Raw genomic sequence first — 24446 nt, forward strand, 5'->3', positions numbered from 1 at the left:
ATATAATTATCATAAAATTTGGATGATATGACAACAAAATGCAACCATCGAATTAGCAAAGATTTGTAAAATATATATATATATATATATATATATATAAAGAACAAAGCTAAATTTTACAATCATGTAATAAACGTATAAACTTTTGAAAAAAATTCAAAATTAGTTTAAGTGGTTTATCTAGTTTACAATTAACTCTTTATGATATAAAAATGAACTCGGTCTCTCGAGTATGCAAAAGAAAAAAACAATTTAGTCGTTACAATCAAATTTTGCCAAAACATTTGATGGATTCTGTGAGGTACCACGATAGCGCTAATAAAATGACGACACATGCATCTCTTAATTTGATGGATTCTGTGAGGTACCGCGACAGCGCTAATAAAATGACGACACATGCATCTCTTAATTAAAAAAAATTAAATAAATAAAAAAAAGTTTTTAATTTCTTTATTTTTAATTTTTTAATATATTTATATTTTCAATATAATATTAAGAGTGATATGCGTTGTTTATTTTATTAGTGTGCTGATGTGACACATAAAGAAATGAGTCAAACATTTTGACGGAATTTAATTGCATAAACTAAATTATTTTTTGAGCATATCTTAAGGTCTTATGAGTTCATTTTAAAACCACACACAATTAATTGTAGATAATGTAAACCACATAAAGTAATTTTGCATTTTATTTTATTTTCCTTAAATTTCACTTGAATAGCATTTCTCGGTTATTTACGATACATATATTACTGGAAAGGGGTCACGTTGTCTGAAACAAGGTCGGAACTCAACGGTTAAAGTAGTGTGTTGAACACGTGTCCGGACCGCTGCGCACGTGAAAGTCAGTGAAAACCGATCGTATCCGACAGAGAAATTTAAAAGAAATTTAAAAGAAAAAAAGCGAGCGCCATCTATCATGACCGTCCGCTCATGACAATCAACTAAATCAATTTATAAGTGACAAGGCGTTTCATGAGTCCGGCCGTATCTCAATCTACACTCCGTTAGGCTTGGATTTCGGCATGACAACTTTAACCTTGACCCCTCTACCTGCGCCAGCCTTTTACGAAGACAAAACAGTCTTTTCCAATGGCTTCTGTTGAGAGCAAAGATCACCTGCTTCAAGGTACAACATAGCAACCAAAACCTTTGCCTCAATCATACGTTAGAAAACCTTGAAAAAAAGCAGTTAAACAACATCAACCAGCAAATCTATTCACACCTTTTCATGTTTTACCTGAATTCCATCTCTCTCTCTCTCTCTCTCTCTCTCTCTCTATGCTTTAGTTCATGTACTAAATAAACAAATATCAACTGATTTCTACACGTATAGATAGAGACTATTACAGAGCTGATGCATGTTCAATGAGACGGCTAAGACATAAGAAGAAGAAGAAGAAGAAGATAAAGGAATAATCAGATCAATAGCAAAGACAATATCTATTTATATCAATGGCCACAGAGACAAAAAGCGTTGTTGTGAAGGTGAAGCCGAGCAATCAAGATGGTTCTTCAAAGGGAAAGGTTGATTACTCTGCTATCAACAAGAAGAAGATTGAGAGCTCTAGCAAGCAGCCTGTTAACTCAAAGCAGAAATCTGTGACCACTACCACGAAAACTGAGGTACCCATGTCAAAGGTTCATTGCTTCTTTTTTTTTTTTTTTTTTGAATCAGATTTGTTTTTATGTATTCTTTTGAGCTGAGAATGATGTTCTTAATGATTGATTTCTCAATTGCTTGATTTGGCTGTGTGGAATTTATTAATTTATTTACTTAATTGTTGAATTGTGTAGTTTGGAATGGGTTTGAGTTTTCAGTGGATGGGGTGATTTGGATTTTGGAGTTTCTGGGTTGTTTTCAATAATTATTTGTGGTTGATTGGGGTCATATGGGTATGGTTTTTGTAAACAAATTTGGGTAAGTTGCAATGAATTGGGTGTAATAAGGGTATGGTCTTTGATGGATTCTGGTCCTTGTCATCTGGAAATCTTCTCCTTTTCCCTGTCAATTGTGTTAATGTCATACTGGGTGCGATATTTAATAAGTTCTTAAATGTGAAGGTAAAATCAAAAACAATAACAGCAAAGACTATTACCAAAGCGAGGGTGAAGAAAGTGTACACTTTGACTGGCCAGAAATACGATCCCCCTGAGGAGGTTCGTTCTGTGCCCACGCAATTGATCTCTGTTTTTTCTTTCCTTTTCCTGGAAGAATGTTTATAGTGATGTAACGCCGCCACTTAAATCTTGTATTTTGCTTCTATCTAATGACAGAGGGAACCCCTGAGGATCTTTTATGAGTCATTGTCACAACAGATCCCAACGAGTGAAATGGCAGAATTTTGGTGAGCTTTCCTTTCTATTCTTACAACCCACATCCTCGATTTAATTTTACAGTACCTGTTCATCTGTAAGATATGGAACTTGCTTTTATTCTGTTCATTGCTCGGTGCCTAGACCATTGGAAGTTAACCGTATTTCTTGATGGTTCCTACATATCTTATGGATTGCATTGCTTTAAATGTTTCAATCAATTTCCTGGCTCTAGATTAGAACAATGGTCATTAGTTGGAAATTTAGAATGAGATTCTTTGTGCCATTGAATATGATAGTGTCAACAAATCAAAGCTTGGATCAGTTCTTGGACGCATTGAGGAGCTAAATCCATTGGTGCTGCTACAGTTGGTGGCAAACTTGCTTTGGGAAAAAATTTATAGTAGCGAGGGTGTGGAGATTTTTTATTTTATTTTTTAAAAAAATTCTTTTCACATACGGAAATATGAAATTCAGACTAAAAAATTATACATATATAAGAATCTATTATACTGGGATATAGTTATTGATTGTTCATTCTTATTTTCATAAATATAGAAAAGAATATAGAGTAGAATTTCAAATAAAATTTTGAATGAATAGATTATTATTATTTTTTTTTGATAAGATTATAGAACATAATGATTAATACTCTAAAAAGAATCTAATGATTTTAATTAGATTATATTTCAAGATTGTTCCTAAGGGGTAGCTCAATCGGCTGGGGACCACGCCTCATGAAACGGAGGTCACTAGTTCGAATCTCCTATCCCCCTTTCCCTTCCCTTGTGAGGACATGTTAAAAAAAAAAAAAAAAAATTTCAATGTCAGGTTATTGGTGTTTTGGCTATATTACAACTAGGTGCTTGCTCTACATTTTGATTGTGTGCCTATGCTAACTTGTTTGTTTGAAGGAATTGCATAAGTACTATCCAATAACTAGGACAACATTAAGCTACTCTAGCACCCATCACATAAACATTTCATGTTACACAATAACTTCACGCTCAATATGAAGTCGAGAGACAAATAGAAGTTAAATTTCATGTGTTAGCTTAAGAACAAATCTCTCTCTCTCTCTCTCTCTCTCTCTCACACACACACACACACACACACACACACAAACACTCATGCTGTATGGTCAAATATATTTGTCATTACGATATCAGTGACTTCACGCTGCAATGGTGGGATCCATTTCTCTAGTTCTGACAAGTGTGCTTCCTAAGCTTGTTGGGTCATAGATTTATTTTCTTTCTTGGATTGCAGCCATCTGTTAGCTGGGATGATATGAAGCCTTTGAGCTTTATCTTTGCTGAAAGGTTAGATCTCTTAGCAAGGATTTCACAAGATAAAATGAAGAAACCTTTGGCTTCACTCAAATAAGAATGGGTATTGTAGTTAAAAGAGTTTGATGTGAAGGGACAAAAACTAGGGGGAAGAAAGGTTTTGGAACAAAATGGACATTCTGTGTTTGTAGAAAGGAGGAAAGCTCTAGATGAGCAGAAAACAAAAGTTTATAAATTAGCCTATAATGACTTGACTAAAGGTGTTGGGACAAAATTATATTCTACTGCCTTACTTATGCCTATAACTTGCCTAGGCATCTTTACCCGAATTGAAGGATTAATTAACATGCCAATAGTTTCCATTTTTCTTTTTTTTTTTTTGGGGGGGGGGTGGGGTGGTGGGGTTTTTTTCATTTCCTTGCCAAGCAATGGTTTTAGGTGGTAGTTGCTGTGTGGAAGATGGTGATTTCGTACCTTTAGGGTGTCTATAGAAGGAAATGAATGATAGAAGTTTTGAAGACTTTAGAGGAGATTTAAGTCTTCTTTTTCAACACTTTGTATCTCTGGGTAGCTGCTTATGTTTCTCCTGTGGTGATTAGTTACCATGATTATCTTGTTGTTTTTGCCCCTACTAGTTAGATGTCTTTTCTTGTGTAAATGGGACGCCTTATGTTTTTATTGATATCTCAATTACTTATAAAAAAGTAGTTAAAAATAGTGCTAGAGGGAAGACACGAACATGTCTCCTGTTGACATTCAGTATACTATCAATTTTAAGCACTTCACATCTTTTGATGACTTTGATAATCTTTCTTGTTCTTTGTATCCCACTCAATCTACACCTAAAATGTGACCTTGTTATGGCAACACATGCATTGTGCCACAAGGAAGAAACCAAAGCAACCGTTGAGAGCCAAAATGAGTTGTTTCTCCTTATTTTCTTGACCTTTGGGATTTTGATAAGGTGCAGCACCTTGATGTCTGAACTTATCTGATTCAGAGTGAGGCTTACCAAGTTTGAATGGGTCTGATTGCTTATTGGTAATGTGTGACAAGCTCAGGGCATCCCTGATGTTGACTCAATAGAGTAATTTAGGAGTCTTAGTTTGGTGGCTGGAGTGGTGATCCATGAGGCAGGCGGGCTTTATTAACTTGTATTGGTGACGCTTATTTGAGGATTGCCTTTAATGTCTTTGAGATGGTTATTACTTAAGAAGCATTTTATCCTGCAGTTTTTTAATTACTTATGTCACCACATACTCTTCCAAAGAAAGTGAGCGCTATCATGAGGAATAAGGATGTTAATGGAAGGCTACGCAAGAGAGATAGCAGCAGTAGAGCAAGCAGAGGTGGGTAATAATTTGGTAAGGCTAGAACAAGCAAAGGATTGAGCTGCGCGAAAGCTCTTGCTTGTTTTATAGGACCAAGATCTAATATCAAATATCATGAGGAGCAAGGACGTGATAAAAAAATTAGTTGCAGTTTGCAATTAATGGCTCTGCAGTTGTGTGACCCCATTTTTCCTTACCTTTTATATAGCAACTCCTCAGTGTCATCATTGGCTCTTGGCTCTTCTGCTGTAGTGTTGCTGATGGAGTCACGAGCATGGTCCATAGTCTGTAGAAATTCAAAATGATCCTGATAAAACAACGAACCTAACAGATCTTAAGTAAGGTTTTATTATTAAGATCTTTGATTTCTTTCCAATTGTGTCATATAGTTTCCTCTTTCATACTACAGTGCTTTTTCTGCCTTATGCAAGGTGCTTCGCTCATCATAACACTTATTTTGGACCCCTCTCCAGCTTGAAGGACTGCAACAAATACTTTGCATGTCCATTTATATGGGGGACATTACTTATATATATATATAAAAAAATGCTGCTGGTGATTTGATGATGATGGGCAATCCTCAATGTGGCATAAGTATTAAAGAAAGGTAAAAAGTCCAATTAACTTTCTAAATGCCCTTGATTATAATTTTGGGGATGACTTTTAGAGGAAATCTTCTTCTTTTTCTTTTCATTTATTTATTTTAATTGTTTTTAAGAAGGATGATGGTAGTTTAGAAGAACATCAAAGTAAACATATCCACTGCTGGAAAGTTGACAATTATACTAGGACGTCCAAATACAAAAATAAGACATTTAAATTGGAACAAAGAGAGTAGTGTTTATTGAGTAAAATGATAGATGTGTGGGGTGTTTGTTCCTTAAGCAAATCTGGTTGCATTTCTCAGAAATTTTTGTTTCTGCAAAAATTCAGTTTGATGCCAATCTTAGGGATTCGTTTATCTTTGAGCTCTAGTTACCGACTTAGTCTTTTTTTGCATCAATTAAATTGATGCTTCCGTACAAAAATCATGCACCATCACAAAGTTTGTTGGGAAGAAACCATATCTACCGTAATTCAGTTGCCACCATAGGGATATGGTTTTACATATTCTTAAAATAATTAACTACACATTTCTTAGAGAATACATTATGATTGTTCTCTTCTAAGAAGATTTTAGTTGTATTTTTACTTTTTATTCAATATGATCTTTGACTCTGGACTTTGTTCATGGTCCTATTTTTTTTCATATCTGCACAACAGAAGGAATTAGTTTGTTTGGATATTAGTTGTAAGGACATGAATATTGTTTCTACATGCCATGTGGGAGTGTATAGTTTTAAAGTAATCTTAGGGATTTGTTTAGCTTTGAGCTCTTGTAACTGGCTTAATTTTTTCGCATGAGCTGATGCATGCTTCCCTACAAAAATCATTCGCTGTGACAAAGTTTGTTGGAGAAAAACTATATCTAGTTCCAGCAGTTCAGTTGCCACCATCAGGATATTGTTTCTGATAGATTCTTAAAACAATTAACTAGACACTCCTTAGAAAATACATCATAGTGTTTTCTTATTAGAAGATTTTTGGCTTGGGGATTCAAAACTTGCTTTTGTTCAATGGTGGTCTTTTAGAGAAGTGATGTTGGCACTATTTGCATGAGAGAGAGGCCTTGTGGAGAGTCATAATAGACTTCAAATATGGCAGCTCGTGGGTCGGATGATGTTCTAACGAGGTTCATGGGTTGTATGCGGTGGGCTTATGGAAAAATATCATTAGGGTCTGCGGGGTGTTTTATAGTTATACTAGGTTTGAGGTAGGAGGTGGGAGATGCTCCAAGATTAGATTCTAGTATGATATGTGGTGTGGGGATTAGATCCTTTTTTTTTTTTTTTTGATAGGTAATATCAATTCATATATAAGTGCAAATGAGTGCACCCCATGTACACAGGTAGTATATAATAGAGCCCAAGTATGCTATAGCTTTTAAGCTGAGAATAAAGCACATAAATCTAAAACTTCAGCAACCATTGAAGCTTGCGATGAATGCCACATTGCTCTTCACGAGTAAAGTGTTTGGAGTAACATTTTCTTCAACTCGATGAGTCCAAGTTCATGGTCCTCAAAGCTCCGTGCATTCCTTTCTCTCCATAGACACCACATTACACACAAAGGAACCATTCTCCAAATTTGCAGAACTGTACGATTACCCCTTTGTTCCCTCCAACTTCCCAAACATTCCTTCATCCTACCCGGCATCACCCATGTAACACCAAATAGCTGAAAAACCATGCTCCATACCTCAGTAGCAACCTCACAATGCAATAATAAATGATCAATTGATTCTCCACTATGTTTACACATACAACACCACTCCGTCACTATAATGTTCTTCTTTCGTAAATTGCCTAATGTTAATATTTTCCCTAACACCGCTGTCCACACAAAAAAAGCCACTCTCGAAGGAGCTTTACTCTTCCAAGGACCAATAATCGGTCCCGGATTAACCATTTCCTGATAATAGGACTTCACTTCAAAATTCTTCCTCTTTGAGGGGATCCAACAAATTTTATCCACACCATGCCTAATCTGTTGGGAATACAGTAACTCGAAAAATCGCGAAACCGCTTCCATTTCCCAATCATGAACAGGTCGAATAAACATAATATTCCAATGAATAACACCATGTGCTATATCCATATTCTCCTCCACCCATGCCTTTGCGCATGCTATAATGAACAAGGCTGGAAAAGGAATCTTCAATGGTAACTCCCCACACCAAACATCATGCCAAAACAACACTTTAGAACCATCTCCTACCTCAAACCGCACATGCTGCTAAAAACTATCCCACCCCCTCCGAATACATGTCCACACTCCCACCCCATAGGGTTCCCCTACTTCCTTGGAGCACCAACTACCCCTCATCGTATCATATTTATCCTCCACCAATTTCCTCCACCAAGCATCTCCATCATTGGCAAACCTCCACAACCATTTACCTAACAAAGCTTGATTGAACTTAATCAAATTCCTTACCCCTAATCCCCCCACCTCCATCGGCATGCAAACCTTGGACCAGTTTACCAGATGAAACTTGAATTCGTCACCACCTCCCCACAAGAAATCTCTTTGTATTTTTTCTATACGCTTTGCTACTCTCACTAGAATCTGGAACAGAGATAAATAATACGTGGGTAGGCTAGAAAGAGTGCTTTTAATCATCGTTAGCCTACCACCCTTGGATAAATACATCCGCTTCCACCCTGCCAACTTAATCTCCATCTTCTCAATGACAGTATTCCATATAGATGGATCCTTATAATGAGCACCTAATGGTAAACCCAAGTACGTAAATGGCATCGAACCCACTCCACACCCAAGTATTCTTGACAAACCTTCCATATCTCCCAGCTCACCTATAGGGACAATATCAGACTTTGACAGATTTATTTTCAACCTCGAAACCGCTTCAAAACATAGCAGCAAACATCTCAAATTACGAAGTTGTTCCACCTTTGGCTCGCAGAAGATTAATGTGTCATCTGCGAATAACAAGTGTGACACTACCATTACCTCTGAATATCGCGAACCCACTGAAAATCCAGACATAAGATCTCTCTCCACCGTTGCAGTCATCATCTTGCTAAACGCCTCCATCACCAACACAAATAATAGAGGAGACAAAGGGTCCCCTTGTCTCACTCCTTGAGAGCTACTGAAAAAACTTGCAAGCTCCCATTAATGAGAACGGATAAACGTACTGTAAAGACACAATGATGAATCCAACCTCGCCACTTTTCCCCAAAACCACACCTCTTTAACATATGTAGTGGAAAGTCCCAGTTAACATGATCATAAGCCTTCTCCAAATCCAGATTGCGTATGAGACTTGGTTCCCCAGATCGAATCCAATTATCCACACATTCATTTGCCATTAAAATAGAGTCCAGTATTTGCCTACCCAGAATAAAAGCATTTTGTGTATGCGACACAAGATTCCCCAATACTAAGTTCAACCGACTAACCAGTACCTTCAAAATCATTTTATACACTCCACTTACAAGACTAATAGGGCAAAAGTCCTTAATCTCCATCGCTCCAGCTTTTTTTGAAATAAGCGCAACAAACGTAGCATTAATACTCTTCTCAAATTTTCCACTCATGAAATTCCTTGAAAACCGCCATAAGGTCCTCCTTTACCACCCCTAACATTTCTGAAAGAAAGCCATAGTAAATCCATCAGGGCCAAGTGCTTTGTCGCCCTTCAACTTCCTCACCACCTCCCATACTTTATCTTCCTCAAATTCTCGCTCCATCCAAAGTCTTTCCCCTTCATCAATGGAACTAAAAGTCTAGTTGTTCAACAATGGAGCTAGAAACCTGGTTGGTCTCCTTTGATACAGTTCAGAATATAGTGTTTTATAAAAGTTCACAATATGATCTTGTATCATTGCTGGATCCTCTGTCCTGCTCCCACCCACTAAGATGGTAGCAGTCGTGTTGTTTTGCCAATGCGAATTGGCCAACCTATGGAAGAGCTTCGTATTCTGATCTCCCTCTTTCAACCACAATGCCCTAGATTTCTGCCTCCAACTCACTTCTTAAGGTAAACAGTCTTCTCTAGATGGTTAGAACACTCTTCTCGCTTAATCATCTCCTTCTCCATTAAAACTCTAATTTCTTCAATGCGATCCAGCTCACTCAATCCCTCCTCCATCTCCTTTTCCTTTTTCCTTAAGTCTCCAAAAACCTCCACATTCCATTTTTTGAGATCACCTTTCAGGGCTTTCAACTTTTGAGCCAACACATAACTTGGATTACCTTCAAAGTAATAAGACTCCCACCACCTCTTTACCTACTCCATGAAACCCTCCGCTTGTAACCACATATTCTCAAACCTAAAAGGTATTCGACTACCCCTTCTTTCCACTCCACACTCCAATACCACCGGAAAATGGTCCAATAGTAGCCGAGGAAGCCTTTTCTGACATGCATCTGGAAAGTAGTCCCCCCATTCTGTAGATATCAAGAATCTATCAAGTTTGGACCCCGCATGATGATTAGACCATCTGATCCTCACCGCTACCATTGGAAGATCGATAAGCCCCTACTCAAAAATAAAAGTTAGAAAAATCGATCATTGCTTGTGTGTGTCTGGATGCACGTAATCGTTCTCCTGGGTTGCGAACTACATTAAAATCCCCTCCCATACACCATGGCATTTCCCATAGATTCATTAATCCACCCAATTCATCCCATCAATTGCTTCTAACAACATTAGCATTTGGCCCATAAACACCAGCAAACACTCATTCAAAATTTTCTGTAACACTTCTGAAGACACAAGCTTCCACAAATCTCCCTACACATTCCTCAATCTTCTCCACCACTCGCCTATCCCACATTAATAAAATACTCCCGGATGCACCCGTTGATCCCATGTACACCCAATCAACATAATTACACCCCCACACACTCCGAATCACCTCCATATTAATGACCTCCATTTTTGTCTCCTGTAAACACACAATATCTACCTTCCACTCTCATAACCTCCTCCTAATCGTCATTCTTTTCTCAGGCTCATTCATACCTTGTACATTCCACAAAATTAGTTTTGGCTTCATTAAAAATATTTACCAGCCCTCCCCTTTCCTGTCGATTTAGTTGATCCTTTCACATCATAATTCACCGTGCATTCCAACCACTTTAATTCGGGTTTTCCTCGATTCCCTAATTTGTCACTTGCCTGTTGACTGTTACCCACTCCCCTGTTAGATCTATTGGCCTCGATGGCAGTAAAAAGAGCCAGCAAATCCTCCTCATGCCCATCACATGTTAGGCCCAATGCATGACAAAATTCTAATACCCTCTCTAGCAACCAATCTGGAGACACTGATTGAGCTCCTCCATTTGCTCCCATAATGGCCAACAATTGAATATCCAGCATCTCTGTCCCTCTCTATTATTGCATATTCCCCATCTCCATCGCCCATGCTCTCCTCTTCCTCCCTATCCTCTCCCACTTCTTCAGTATACTTTCTCGAATTTGTATCCTTAAGGATACTTTCTCGAATTTGTATAGTATTGCTCGAGTAAAGGATGCTTATGTGGTAGACTACTTGGAGTTATCTAGTGGTTCATGGTTCACATAAGTGGAATGTAAGCTTTATCAAAGCAATTCACGATTGAGAAGTGGATGGATGTCTTTACTTTGTTTTTTAATTTGTTGTATTCCTTTAGAATGAGGTAGGGAGGTGAAGACAAGCTTCGTTGGGCCCCTTCCTAGAGAGGGATGTGTGATATTAGATCTTTCTATAACATCCATGTTCCTATAGCGCTTACATTATTTGGAAGAGTATTTGGCGACACAAGGCCCCCTTGAGAACAGAATTACTATGTGTACAACTCAACTCAGCAAAACCTTATTCCCAAACTTGGAAGATACAAAATTGTTCTAATCACAATAGCTTATGCATCTATCATAGTTGTTGAAGCATAATGAGTATGACTCATGTCAATCAGATACGGTCCATATATATATTTAGCCATAATTAGTCTTTCTAGTTATGGCATGTTCTTGTATTATAGCAATAGTATATTGTAATTAATAGATAGATTTTAGTTGCCTTATTGGTTTCCCTAGATTACTGTAATCACTGAGATACAGCCTGTAATTACCTAGACAATTTTTCTATATAATACGAGCAACCCTCAATTGAGAGATATTCAGTACAATTGACATGGTATCAGAGCCATCATCTAAATTAGGGTTGTTTTCAGTTACCTGTTGAGGGCCGTAGGAATTGTCAAGCTTGGGTTGGGACTGGGTCGTTGTTTTTTGTGGCGGTCGATAATTTCAAGGGAATTGTCGATCATTCTGGTGGGTTCTAAACTGCTGTTCGGCAGTTTCTTGGTTTGTGGAGGATCCTTGGTAGTTGTCGGCAAGGTCTGTGGTGGTTGTCGGCAGGTTCTGTGCCGCCTTGGAGCATTCCCGGCGATCTGTGGTGGTTGTCGGCAGATTCTGTGCAGGCGTGGTGCAGTTGGCGTGGTATTTCCGGCGAGTTGGGCTATCGGCGACGTGGGCTGTGCAGGTGTGGTGCAGTCGGCGTAGTATTTCCGGCGAGTTGGGCTATCGGCGACGTGGGCAGTCGGCGTGGTGTTTCCGGCGAAGTTGGGCTGTCGGCGATTTGGGCTGTCGGCGTGGTGCGTTTGGCGAGGTGTTTCCGGCGAGTTGGGCTATTGATTTGAGTTGCTGAAATTGTGTTTTTTTTGGGCTTGGGCTTTGTTGGGTTTGAACTTGCTGATTGCTGGGATTAGACTTGCTGAGTTGCTAGTAACTTTGGGCTTGCTGGGCTTGGGCTTTGTTGGGTTTGGACTTGCTGATTGCAGGGATTAGACTTGCTGAGTTGCTGGTAACTTTGGGCTTGCTGGGCTTGGGCTTTGTTGCTGTTCAGGGTTGCAGATTGCTGTTTGACTTGAGTGGACTTGGACTTGCTGTCCAACAGATTTGGTGGGCCTGTTACTTCTTTATCAAGTTGTCTAATTTCTAATTTTTTGATTTCATTATGTCTTCTAGCGAGACTTTTGGGGTTCGTTTTACTGGAAAAAATTATTCTGCTTGGGAATTCCAATTTCAATTATTTGTTACGGGAAAAGAGTTGTGGGGCCATATTGACGGTAGTGATCCAGCTCCTACGGAAGCTAAGGATTTGGCTAAGTGGAAGGTTAAGGATGCACGTGTGATGTCTTGGATCTTAGGGTCTGTTGATCCTCTTATTGTGCTCAATCTGAGGCCCTATAAGACTGCGAAGACTATGTGGGAGTATTTGCTGAAGGTTTATCATCAGGACAATACCGCACGCCGTTTTCAGCTGGAATATGAGATTGCTAATTACACTCAAGGCAATCTCTCCATTCCGGAGTATTTTTCTGGTTTTCAGAATTTGTGGGGAGAATTTTCTGATATGGTTTATGCGAAGGTACCTGCTGCATCTCTCACTGCTGTTCAGGCTGTTCATGAGCAGAGCAAGAGAGATCAATTCCTGGTGAAATTACGCCCTGAATTTGAGATTACTCGCTCAAATTTAATGAATCGGGATCCTTCGCCATCTTTGGATGTTTGTTTTGGAGAATTACTTCGTGAGGAGCAGCGTCTTCTCACGCAGGCTACGTTCCAGCACGATTCCAACCCAAATCCAGTAGCCTATGCAGCCTATGGGAAAGGGAAGGGTAAGGATATGCGCAAGGTCCAGTGTTTCAGCTGTAAGGAGTATGGTCATATTGCCGCCAATTGTGCCAAGAAATCTTGCAATTACTGTAAGAAACCGGGCCACTTTATCAAAGAATGTCCCACTCGGCCTCAGAATCGTCAAGCTACTGCCTATCAGGCTGCAGTACACACCTCTTCTGCTCCAGTGATGTCCTCAGCCTCTTCTTCTGCGGCCGGATCAACTGTTCTTACGCCTGAAATGGTCCAGCAGATGATTATGTCAGCCTTCTCTGCCTTAGGGCTCCAAGGTAATGGTACTGTTTCGTCTAAGTCTTGGCTTATTGATTCTGCAGCATCCAATCATATGACCAGATCATCTGATACTCTTTGCAATGTTCGTCCATATCATGGTTCATCTCATATTCAAGTAGCTAATGGGAGTCATTTAGCTATTAATGAAGTAGGAGATATTAATCCTTCATTCAGAGATGTTTATGTCTCTCCTGGCCTTTCTAATAGTCTTATTTCAGTTGGCCAGTTAGTTGAAAAAAACTGTGATGTCCATTTCTCTCGTGATGGTTGTCTTGTGCAGGATCAGGTGTCGGGGAAGATACTCGCGAAGGGGCCTAAAGTTGGCAGACTATTTCCACTGCACTTTTCCATTCCTAGTTGTTTATCTTTAGCTTGTAGGACAGTTAACACTTCGAACGAAGTATGGCACAAACGTTTGGGTCATCCAAATTCTGTTATTCTATCTCATATGTTAAATTCTGGTTTGTTAGGCAATAAAGAACGAGTTTCTCAAAATTTGTCATTTGATTGTTCTGTATGCAAACTTGGTAAGAGTAAAACTCTTTCGTTTTCTTCTCATGGTAGTCATGCTACAAAATGCTTTGATGTTGTGCATAGTGATGTATGGGGCATTTCTCCTGTAATTTCTCATGCTCGATATAAATATTTTGTCACATTCATAGATGATTTCAGTCGATATACTTGGGTCTATTTTCTTCGGGCCAAATCTGAGGTTCTGTCTATTTTTCAAACCTTTGTAGCATATATTGAGAATCAATTTTCTACAGGCATTAAGATTTTGAGGTCTGATTCTGGTGGAGAATACATGTCCCACGAGTTTCATGATTTCTTACGTCATAAAGGAATTGTCTCTCAGCGCTCTTGTCCTTATACTCCTCAGCAAAATGAGGTGGCGGAACGAAAGAACCGCCATCTCTTGGATGTTGTTCGCACTTTATTACTTGAGTCCTATGTTCCTTCTAAATTCTGGGTCGAGGCATTATCTACTGCAGTTTACTTAATTAATCGACTGCCCTCTCAGGTCTTGCATTTTGATTCTCCTTATTATCGTTTGTATCATCAGCATCCTAGCTATCTTAATCTGCATACTTTTGGATGTGTTTGTTTTGTTCATTTACCTGCTCATGAACGTAACAAACTTTCTGCTCAGTCTGTTAAATGTGCCTTTATGGGTTATAGTGTTTCTCACAAAGGTTATGTTTGCTATGATCCTTGTTCTGACAAATTTTGTATATCTCGTAATGTTGTGTTCTTTGAGCATCAATGTTTCTTTTCTACACATGTTGAATCATTGCCTGAGATTAGTATTCTACCTTGTTTTGATGAATTGCCTCTTCTGCCTGAGCGGTTCAAACCTGGAATTGTGTACACTCGACGGTCTGTCACAGGTTGGTGCATGTTTCTTGGTGATTCATTGATTTCTTGGAAGAGTAAGAAGCAAGCTCGTGTTTCTAAATCATCTACTGAATCCGAATACCGAGCAATGTCTGCTGCTTGTTCTGAGATTGTCTGGCTTCGTTGGCTTTTGGCTGAGCTTGGTTTTTCTCAAACTGATTCTACTCCTCTTCATGCTGATAATACTAGTGCCATTCAAATAGCTGCTAATCCTGTTTACCATGAACGTACGAAGCATATTGAGGTAGACTGTCATTCTATTCGGGAAGCCTTGGACACTCGTGTTATCTCTCTTCCTCATGTTTCCACGGATCTCCAGATAGCTGACGTCTTCACGAAGGCTATGACACGACAACGTCATCAGTTTCTTGTGGGCAAATTGATGCTTCTTGATCGACCAGCATCAATTTGAGGGGGGATGTCAATCAGATACGGTCCATATATATATTTAGCCATAATTAGTCTTTCTAGTTATGGCATGTTCTTGTATTATAGCAATAGTATATTGTAATTAATAGATAGATTTTAGTTGCCTTATTGGTTTCCCTAGATTACTGTAATCACTGAGATACAGCCTGTAATTACCTAGACAATTTTTCTATATAATACGAGCAACCCTCAATTGAGAGGTATTCAGTACAATTGACAACTCAGGCATTTAAAATATGGATCCTTTTCCTCCTTGGCACCTTAAGTTTTGGATTCCATCTCCATGCAGGCAAGTTGCAGTCTGCATCAAGTCGTCAATGTAATGTTGTATATCTAAATTGTCCTTAGTAAAGGAAGAAATTGTTAGTTTGCATCATTTGGTTTACCCTTCCATAATTTTGCTCAAGTTTTTTGCTTTATTCTCTAGACTAAGTTTTCCATGCTCATTGTTAAGAAACTAGGAGATGGTGCATCCATATATGTTGGTAGTGAAGATGTCAATTGATCGTATTCCAAGATCTTGATCCATGATGTCTACAAGGAGGAGAAGAAAGAAGAATCAAACTGCCCACTGGTGGTCTAGCGTGGAGCTCTTCCAAGGCCTAAGTCAGAAAAGGGTTTCAAGAGAGGAAGTAAGCTAGAGAAATTGGAATGTTTGACTAGAACAAAATGAATGTACCTCTCATCAAGTTTCCCCTCCTTATATAAAGTGTTTCCAGCGCATAGTTATTTGTAGAGTAGGTTTGGGGCATAAAAAAATATGATTTTGTGGCCCCCACTTCCTTAGGTCATGCTTTGGTAATGTCTATGGTTGAAATATAATTCCAATAATCTAGATGGCAAGACCTAGGATATTGTAGGAGTAGTCCCTACTAGTGCTTTCCTGCTCTTGCTCCGTGATATATTTGGCCTGGCCGTCCTAGCTAATTTAGGTTTGGCCAGGCTTGGTATCATCAAGCTTGGTGGGCTCAATATGGTTTTTGCCTTGAATGGGAATGTATAGCAATTCCTATGTTGTTAGAGGATCCATCTACATTGTTTTTAGAGGATCTGTCTACATTGATCGTCTACAAGGAAGATCCTCACCTTGGATAACCTAAGAAAGTGGCATGTCATTGTAGTTGATTGATATTGTATGTGTAAGAGGAGTGGGGAGATTGTGAATCATCTTTTCTTCCATTGTGAGATCGTCAGTGCCTTGTGGAGTGATATTTTCAGGTGTGTTGTGTTAGCTTGGGTTAGTCCTACAAGAGTAATAGACCTTTTCACTTGTTAGAGAGGGTTGGAAAGCAGTCCTCAAAGTCCAGTTGTGGGGAAGATGATTTTGTCCTACCTTTTGTGGTGTCTTTAGAGGTAAAGAAATGATAAACGTTTTGAAGACTGCAAGAGGAGGGTGGTGGAACTAAAGTCGTTCTTTCTCAAAATTCTTTACCATTGGATAGCTGCCTTAAATCTTAATTTGCCTAGTTTTCATTTTTTTTTTTTTTTTTTTTTTTTACTTCTTTTCTTTTTTTAGTAGGTGTATCTCTTGAATACTTGATTTGTCCCTTCTGCGCTTGTAGTGATATTTTTTTATTACTTATATAAAAAACAAAAAAATGTTTTCCTACAGTATGAATGTACGATCTCTGACTTTGGACTTTTTGCATGGTCCTATTCTTTTTCTGCATTTGTACCAAGGAAGGAGTTTGCTTGGATAAATAGTAGTGAAACCATGAATATTATTTTCTACATACTATCTGGGAGTGTGGGCTCTTGGCCCTGATTTATGTGCATAAGCATCAGACAACACCATTACTATTTTATAGTGTTCTAGTAACAGGAGTCTATGAGATTTTGATTCAAGTAAAAGTTTCCTTTGCATTTCTTGTCAAATTTAATATTTCAAGCATGCATTTTTCCCATATATTCATAATCTTCTCACTAATGATGGAAAAGTCTCTAGTTTTCAGCCATAGGAGCCGTTGTTCTTGCTATTTTTCTTATATACTGTGGCCGAGCTCTAAATTCTTTAACTAATGATGGCACTGAAATTTAGAAATGCTAAAAAAAATCAAACACCAATTTTTGTTCTTTTTTTTCTTCCCCTTTATATATTGTGGGTTCAACATCTGCTCCATAATTAGATATTTTACCAATTACCGGAAGATAGAGGCCCATCTTGTGACACACAGTCCACCTCTTTAAATGCATAAACCTTAAACCTATTGAAATCAAAATTTGATCAGATTTGAATTAAACACATGATGCTGTAGAAAATGACCCATGTGATTAGAACAATTGTTTAGTGTTTTCTCAAAGTTGGTTATTAAGGTTTTGATAATTTTACATGGTAGAAACTATGTGCTTTGTAAAATAGATATATGCCTTTATTTACTCCACAAAGCTACAACTTGATGCCACTTTTGACTTATCAAAAAGTTAGTAAAAAAAAAAATCGACACCAATTGCCGTACTAGAAAGAACAGAATTACTATGGGTACAACTCAACTCAACAAAGCCTTCTATTCCCAAACTCGGAAGATACTACATTGTTCTAATCACAAAAGCTTATGCATCTGTCATAATGAGTATGACATGGGCATATAAAATATTGATCCTTTTTCTTCTTGGCTCCTTAAGTTTTGGATTCCATTTTCATGCAGGCAAGTTGCAGTTCTTTTTGCTTTATTCTATAGACCAAGTTTCCATGCTGAGTGTTAAGAAACCAGGAGATGGTGCATCCATATATTGGTAGTAACACTACTATGACCTGACCAAACTTCCGAGATATAGGGTTGGACATGGATTCCAAACTAACTTAACATTTCATTTCTGACATGAGTCCGTGTAAATATTAACAATATGAGACCCTACTTAAGAATGATCTAGTGCATTACTTTATATATGTTGTAATTTTGTTCGGCAAACTGTAGCTGGAATTTCGAGATATGGGGTTGGACTTGGATTCCAAACCGTTAGACTATATGATTGTAGTCAGATTTGATTTTGTAATTGGATTTGATTAGAATCATATATTCTAAAAGAAACTAACTTAATGTTTCATTTCTTACATGAGTCATTGTAGATGAAGAGCAGATTTCAGCTCTTCATTGAAACCAATATTTTGACTTAATTTGATCAAAGGAAAAAAGGATTTTCTTAATGCTTTTAGGAGAGTAAGTTGACGTGGATAGTGATCATGCATTTTTTGATGTGCATTTGAATGCAGTATGCCACTGTCGAGTTGTTTGCATGATACCATTTGAATGTAGTACATCCTTTCACAAAAAGAAACATAGCAGAGAGGAGCAAATTTCCCATTCTGGATTCATGGACTGTGTTACCCAGTAAAGTGCCCTCATGTAGTGTATACATGTTACTTCTTGAAAATTATTCTATGCTGAATCTGCGGTATTAATTTACTATTATTTTTTCTCCCAACTCTGAAATAATTGGTGCTGAGTAATCATATTTCAATTTGCAGGATGATGGAACATGGCTTGCTATCCCCTGAAAGAGCTAGAAAGGCATATGAGAAGAAGCAGAGAAAGCAAAAGGAACTTCGTACGGGGACTCCGATTAAATCTGTAAAACTGCCAAGTAAACCTGAGAGTTCACAGAAGCAGCAGCAGGCATCAAAGAATGGGACCTTAAAAGCTAAAAAAAGAATCATTAATGAGAGTGATGACGACGACGAATTCATTCTAAGTCCCAAGAGAAGGAAAGGGTAAGAAGAAAAGCCCCCTCACCGTCTGTATCAATGTAATCCTGATTGTTTCCTTTACATTTAAATGCAAAAAGGCAAGTGTCCTGAAACAATCTAACAATTGATACATCAAGACATTCATTATATTTTCTAACTAACGGGAATAATGAGCAAAGACAAATTATAGAATGTACTTATATTTGGCTTTTTTCAATTTCTTGATGTTCCAAATTTATTTCCTCTGCAACTTAAAACAATGAAGAGCTGAAATCTAACAAAATTTTTAATGGTTTACTTTTCTTTTTTAATTGATTTAGGGAAATGATTACAAGGGAGGACCCTTCCTGCTCTTGATCCGAAAGGTAGAGTGAGAGGTCCTAAAGAAAAACAACAAAAAACCGACAAAAGGGGCGGGCTCCCCCAACAATAATAGACCTAAACCAAAAACAATGGTGCACAGTACAAACAAACTGTAAGAAACGGGACAAAAAAGTGTTATGGTCCTCTCAATCTGTACCCCTTTCATTTTGAACCCCTACTTGAAAATAGCAACAACTACCGGAAATAGGTTGAAGTTGAAGAAGCACCGTCAGAGTCCAAATCAGGGACTGTAGAAGAGAGAGGCACCAACACAAATTTAGCTGCAAAAATCTCAACAAAGAAATTAAACCATTGAAAATCAGGGAGATGGTAACCTTTAAAACACAAAAACTGCAGCAAAATACAAAGAAAGCTGCGAATATACATAAGAAAAACAACATGAAAGCAACAAAAAAACTAGCAAGTAGCAGCAATTGGGGCACAGAGGTTAGAGAACACCGGCTGGCGCGTGGTGGTCGGATCGGGGTGAAGAGGGCGTTGTTGGGAAGCTGGGAGGTCAGGGAGCACGGTAGACTGCTGTGTGTTGGAGCCAAATTGACAGAATAGAGTCAAAACTAGATAGCACAACAACAAAAACCACCGAAGAAACCTCACAAAGGAGGAGTACACCAAGGAGATAGAAGAAAACCCAAGGTTTTCAAAGAAAGAGAGCAAAAAAATTGTTTTGAATCAAAGCTCCTTTGTGGATAAATTTTTTAATGGTTTACTTGTTTGAAGAAACCTCACAAAGGAGGTGGCTACTCTCACCAAGGAGATAGAAGAAAACCCAATGTTTTCAAAGAGAGAGAGCAAAAAAATTGTTTTGAATCAAAGTTCCTTTGTGGATAAATTTTTTAATGGTTTACTTGTTTCTCTTAGACTATCACTCCAGAGTAGGGATGCCAATTTTTGACGCGATGCATGAATCTGACATGAATCCAATACGAAACTAGCGAGTTAGGGATTGGGTCACTATTAGATTAATCCACCTGCTTAACCATCCATGGGTGATACGTTTATAAAATTATATATTTATATTTTTAATATAATAAATATAGGTCAAAACGAGTCAAACTAGTCGTGTTTAGCTTTTTCAATATAATAAATATAGAGAATTGTCAAGCGTTAGCTGGGTTGACATGAACCCGACATATCAACCTAGATTACCAGCCCTACTCTTGATATGATCCCTGATGAGTGCCAAATATTGTATATTTAGGCCCCTTAACATATGTTTGTTAAGCTCTTAGCTGTGTTAATTTCTGATGTTTTTGGTTAGTTTTGGTATTTTAGTGATTTGCAGGTTGTTAAGAGAGAAATGCGGCTTTAAGGTGATATTTGCAACTCATTCTATTAATTCTGGGGCTTAAGACATTTCATGGAGCATTGGCAGCAAATTGGGATCGAGCGATGATTTGCACCCGACGAGTCCCACTAAAAAGTCCATATCTAGAGTTGTATAGCTTGGATTGAGGTGATCTTGGTGTCATTCGAAAGCTAACTCAAAGATCTACAAAGTCATGTTTCACAAGAGTGGACTAATTCCAACTGGAAGTGTGCTCGAGCACACGCTTAGTGTGATCGAGCGCACTCGCGCCCTGTGCAGCAGGAAACTTGTTGCACGAGTGCGATCGAGCGCACTCGGCCAACTTGGCAACGCTACGCTAAAACCCTAAAATTAGCTTATAAATATCATTATTTTCCATTGTAAATGTACGGAGACGTGCCGGGGACGCCGTTCTTGGTCGTTTTTCGTGTTTTCTAGGTTTTTGTAGCTTGAAACTCGAATTCTTTTGTAAGTTTTTAATTTTAATGAAGTAATTTAGTTTCTTTATGATTTCTTTTGTCATGAGAGACTAATTCTTCAACTAAGGTTGAAGATAAAGCCTCGTCTTTGATAAACATACATGTTCTTGTCATTTTATATATACAATTAGACTATTTTATGAAAGTGATGTTCAAAAGCCAATTCAACAGTTTGATTAAGTTTAATTTATTAAATGTTGGTTTTATACTCATGCTTAATTTAATATTCATTGTGTTTCGTCTGGGGGTACATCGAATGATTGGATTGAGACTAATATCCATTGTGATCTACGGATATAGTGGATGATTTGATCTCAATTAAATATTTGTTGTGATTCTTTTAACGGATGGATTCATCGAATGATTTAATTTGCATGTTTACAACTTTTGAACAATGTATTTGGATTGACTATTGTATGCATAAAATGCAAGACATGTTGTTTGATTTGACGAGGGGGATTCGGAAACCTTAGTAATTTGCCATTACTTATTTTTAAATTGTTTAGTTTAGTTTATGATTTTGCACGACACAATTACAAAAATCGGAACTAGGTTAAAATAGGATTAGTTTAAAAAAGAATTAGTTTTCACGACACGACTCCCTGTGAATTTGACCTCACACTTGCACACACACGACTCGTGCGCTTGCGAGTATAATTAAATTTGTACATCAAATTTTGGTGCCGTTGCCGAGGAGATGTTTGTTTTGTGAAAATTGATTTTTGTTTAAATTGATTTTATTTTTTACTAGTTATTTTCTTTTTACAATTTGTTTCTTTTTATTTTTTATTTGTTTTTGTTTACAGTTACTAACAAAAAAAAAAAAAAAAGGAGAAAAAGTTGTTTTTTGTTGTTTCTATTGCAGTTCTTCCAAAGGAACTAGTCCCTGCCAAAGCGCTTGATCGCACATTACCTGCGTTCGAGCGCATTCAAGCCTAACGCAGCAAGCGTCCCGTGCGCCTGCGCTCGAGCGCACACTCTGCGCCCATCTACACTCGATCGCACATCACCTGCGTTCAAGCGCACTTCTGCAGAGTGCATCAAAACGGGCTAGCACCTAAAATTTTGCCAAACTTATGTTTGGTCCGTTTTGTGAGTTTTTGAGTCTTTTGCTTTTTTTTTTTTTGGTATTTTTGTTTAGTTTTGTGTTTCTGTGTTAGTTTTCATTTTTGTTTATTTTAATTTCTTTAGAAAAAACAAAAACAAAAAAAAAACCAAAAACAAAATTTGGTTAATGTTTCATGTGGAATTGTGTTTTGTTTAAAGAGTGAGGATAAGCATGAGTTTTTCTTTGGGTAATTTTAATGCTACCCGTAGTTGTAGGACACCCGCTCCTACCAACTATCCTCACCATTTTCACCCACATGGATCATGTTCATACTTCTCTAACCCTTATCATAATTCAGGTAATTGTCCATCCTAGGGACAATTTTTCAATTTTTCACATGAGCAAATGAACACCAACTTCTCCAGTCCGGGGTCTGAATCAAATTTCAATTGCTACACCCCAAACTGGAACAACCATTCTAATTTCTCGTGGCAAGCTAATGTTATGGAAAATTATGCTCCCCAATTTGATGAACTGCACCATCCTGAATATCCGCAGTTCAACAACCAATCCTCTACCCCTTCACCTTACAATTATCCTCTACAAGATTTATCATTGGAAAACACCCTCAAAGCGTTCATACAGTCTAATGGCCAAACCTTGCAAGAGCTTAAAATTGCCACCATGGTCAACTCCCAAGCCATAAATGAAGTAAAGAATGCAGCCATGGCCAACACTCAAGCAATTGAAAAGTTGGAAGGACAGCTTGGTCATTTAGTTGCTGAACTCACCAGAATAGAGGAAGAAGAGTTTCAAAGTCAGTTGATGGCTGAAAGGCACTACATGATTGATGAGGATGATTCTAGCAAGTCTTATCATGAGCATGTCCAAGCCACCACCCCAATTGGGAGAGAGAAAATTGTTGAGGAGACTGTTGATGAGCCAAGTCTAGAGGACTTATTGGGAAAGTGATTTGCTCAATTTGGATGTGACCTAGACCTTGACAAGTTACTTGAGCAAGCTGATGCTTTATTGGGCTCCACTCCCAAGATGCGAATTGAGAATGGGGAAACCACTGAGATACCATTCCCTAACTCACCCTCATTAGCAGTTGAGCCTTTCATTGTGGGTAACCATGAGGAGGAAGAAAAAGAGGAGCAGGTTGATCACATTGAGCCCCCGTCAACTCCAAATCTGTCTAGTGACAAGGGAGTGAGTACTGAAGCTCATCCCTTCATCAAAATCCCTCTTGAAACAATTCATGAACCCCAAGCTTCAATTCTTCAATGTCTCAAAGAGCCGTCCCATGCTGAAATTCTCAAGGATCTATGCACACAAGGTCACAAATCTAGGAACCATGTTCCTAAGAACATCCTTCGAAGCAAGCAACTAGGCTACCTGAGACGGCGAAACATCATTCCAGAGGGATACCAAATTCTTAAGAAGAAAGGGTGGAAGGGATTGGTCGAACATCCAAATGATCGGGGAAAGCACTGTAAAATTTTTTCCCCATTTTAATTTCTGCACATTTTCTTACTTTCTTATTTTTTATTTTTTACTTTGTTTCATTTTCTTTTTGTTTCTATTAGCAATTAATCTTTTGATATTTGTTTCTATGAGGAAATATTGCTGTTAGATTTTGATAGGTGTTTTGGTGTTCAAGTTTGGGAGACGCCCTGGCCTTTGCACACTCGAGTTTACTCATTCCACGGTATTGTATCTCTTGCAGCATTGGGGACAATGTGTCATTTAAGTTTGGGGGCGTGGAAAAACACATTGTCTTTTTGTTTGTTTGTGTATTTTTGTTTGTTTTTATCCGTTTGTTTTGTTAAAAAAAAAAAAAATAAATAAAAATTCTGCTATGTTGTTAATTGGGCATGAGTTACATCATAACTGTGGTTTGCATGTCATTAGTGTGTTTAACTTTTTGAACATTGCATGTCATTAGAAATCTGAGTCATTTGACTCATTTGGTGGATTAGAGAGACTTCACATGTCTGAGTTGAATCACAAGCACACTAGCATAAAGTCTGTGAGGTATGAGATTTGGATTGATTAGGGTGTGCCTTATGATTTGTAGGATGAAGTGTTGATGAAACCTTGGCTTGAGGATAGATAAAAAAAAAAAAAAAAAAAAACAAGTGTCATCATCAGTTTGAGCTTTTCATTGAGTAACCGGACCTCATGCCTCACTAAGCATTGAGTGTTTGCGTAAAAAGATGAGAAATTCAATTTGGTTGATTGTATAGCTAGTTTGGCTT

General features: G+C 38.1%; 1 protein-coding gene across 1 annotated transcript; it reads left to right on the forward strand.

The window, feature by feature from the left end:
* The first annotated feature begins 1234 nt into the window (after positions 1-1234).
* Positions 1235-19185, forward strand: LOC132189612 (uncharacterized). The gene is made up of 4 exons (XM_059604359.2): positions 1235-1625; positions 2064-2159; positions 2277-2347; positions 18750-19185. Exons 1-4 carry the CDS (start codon positions 1455-1457, stop codon positions 18994-18996), a joined length of 585 nt encoding a protein of 194 aa, XP_059460342.1. The 5' UTR covers positions 1235-1454; the 3' UTR covers positions 18997-19185.
* Positions 19186-24446: the final 5261 nt, after the last annotated feature.

Source organism: Corylus avellana, chromosome 9 (genome assembly GCF_965113065.1).
Source record: "Corylus avellana chromosome 9, dhCorAvel1.hap1.2, whole genome shotgun sequence".
Taxonomy (NCBI): Eukaryota; Viridiplantae; Streptophyta; class Magnoliopsida; order Fagales; family Betulaceae; genus Corylus; species Corylus avellana.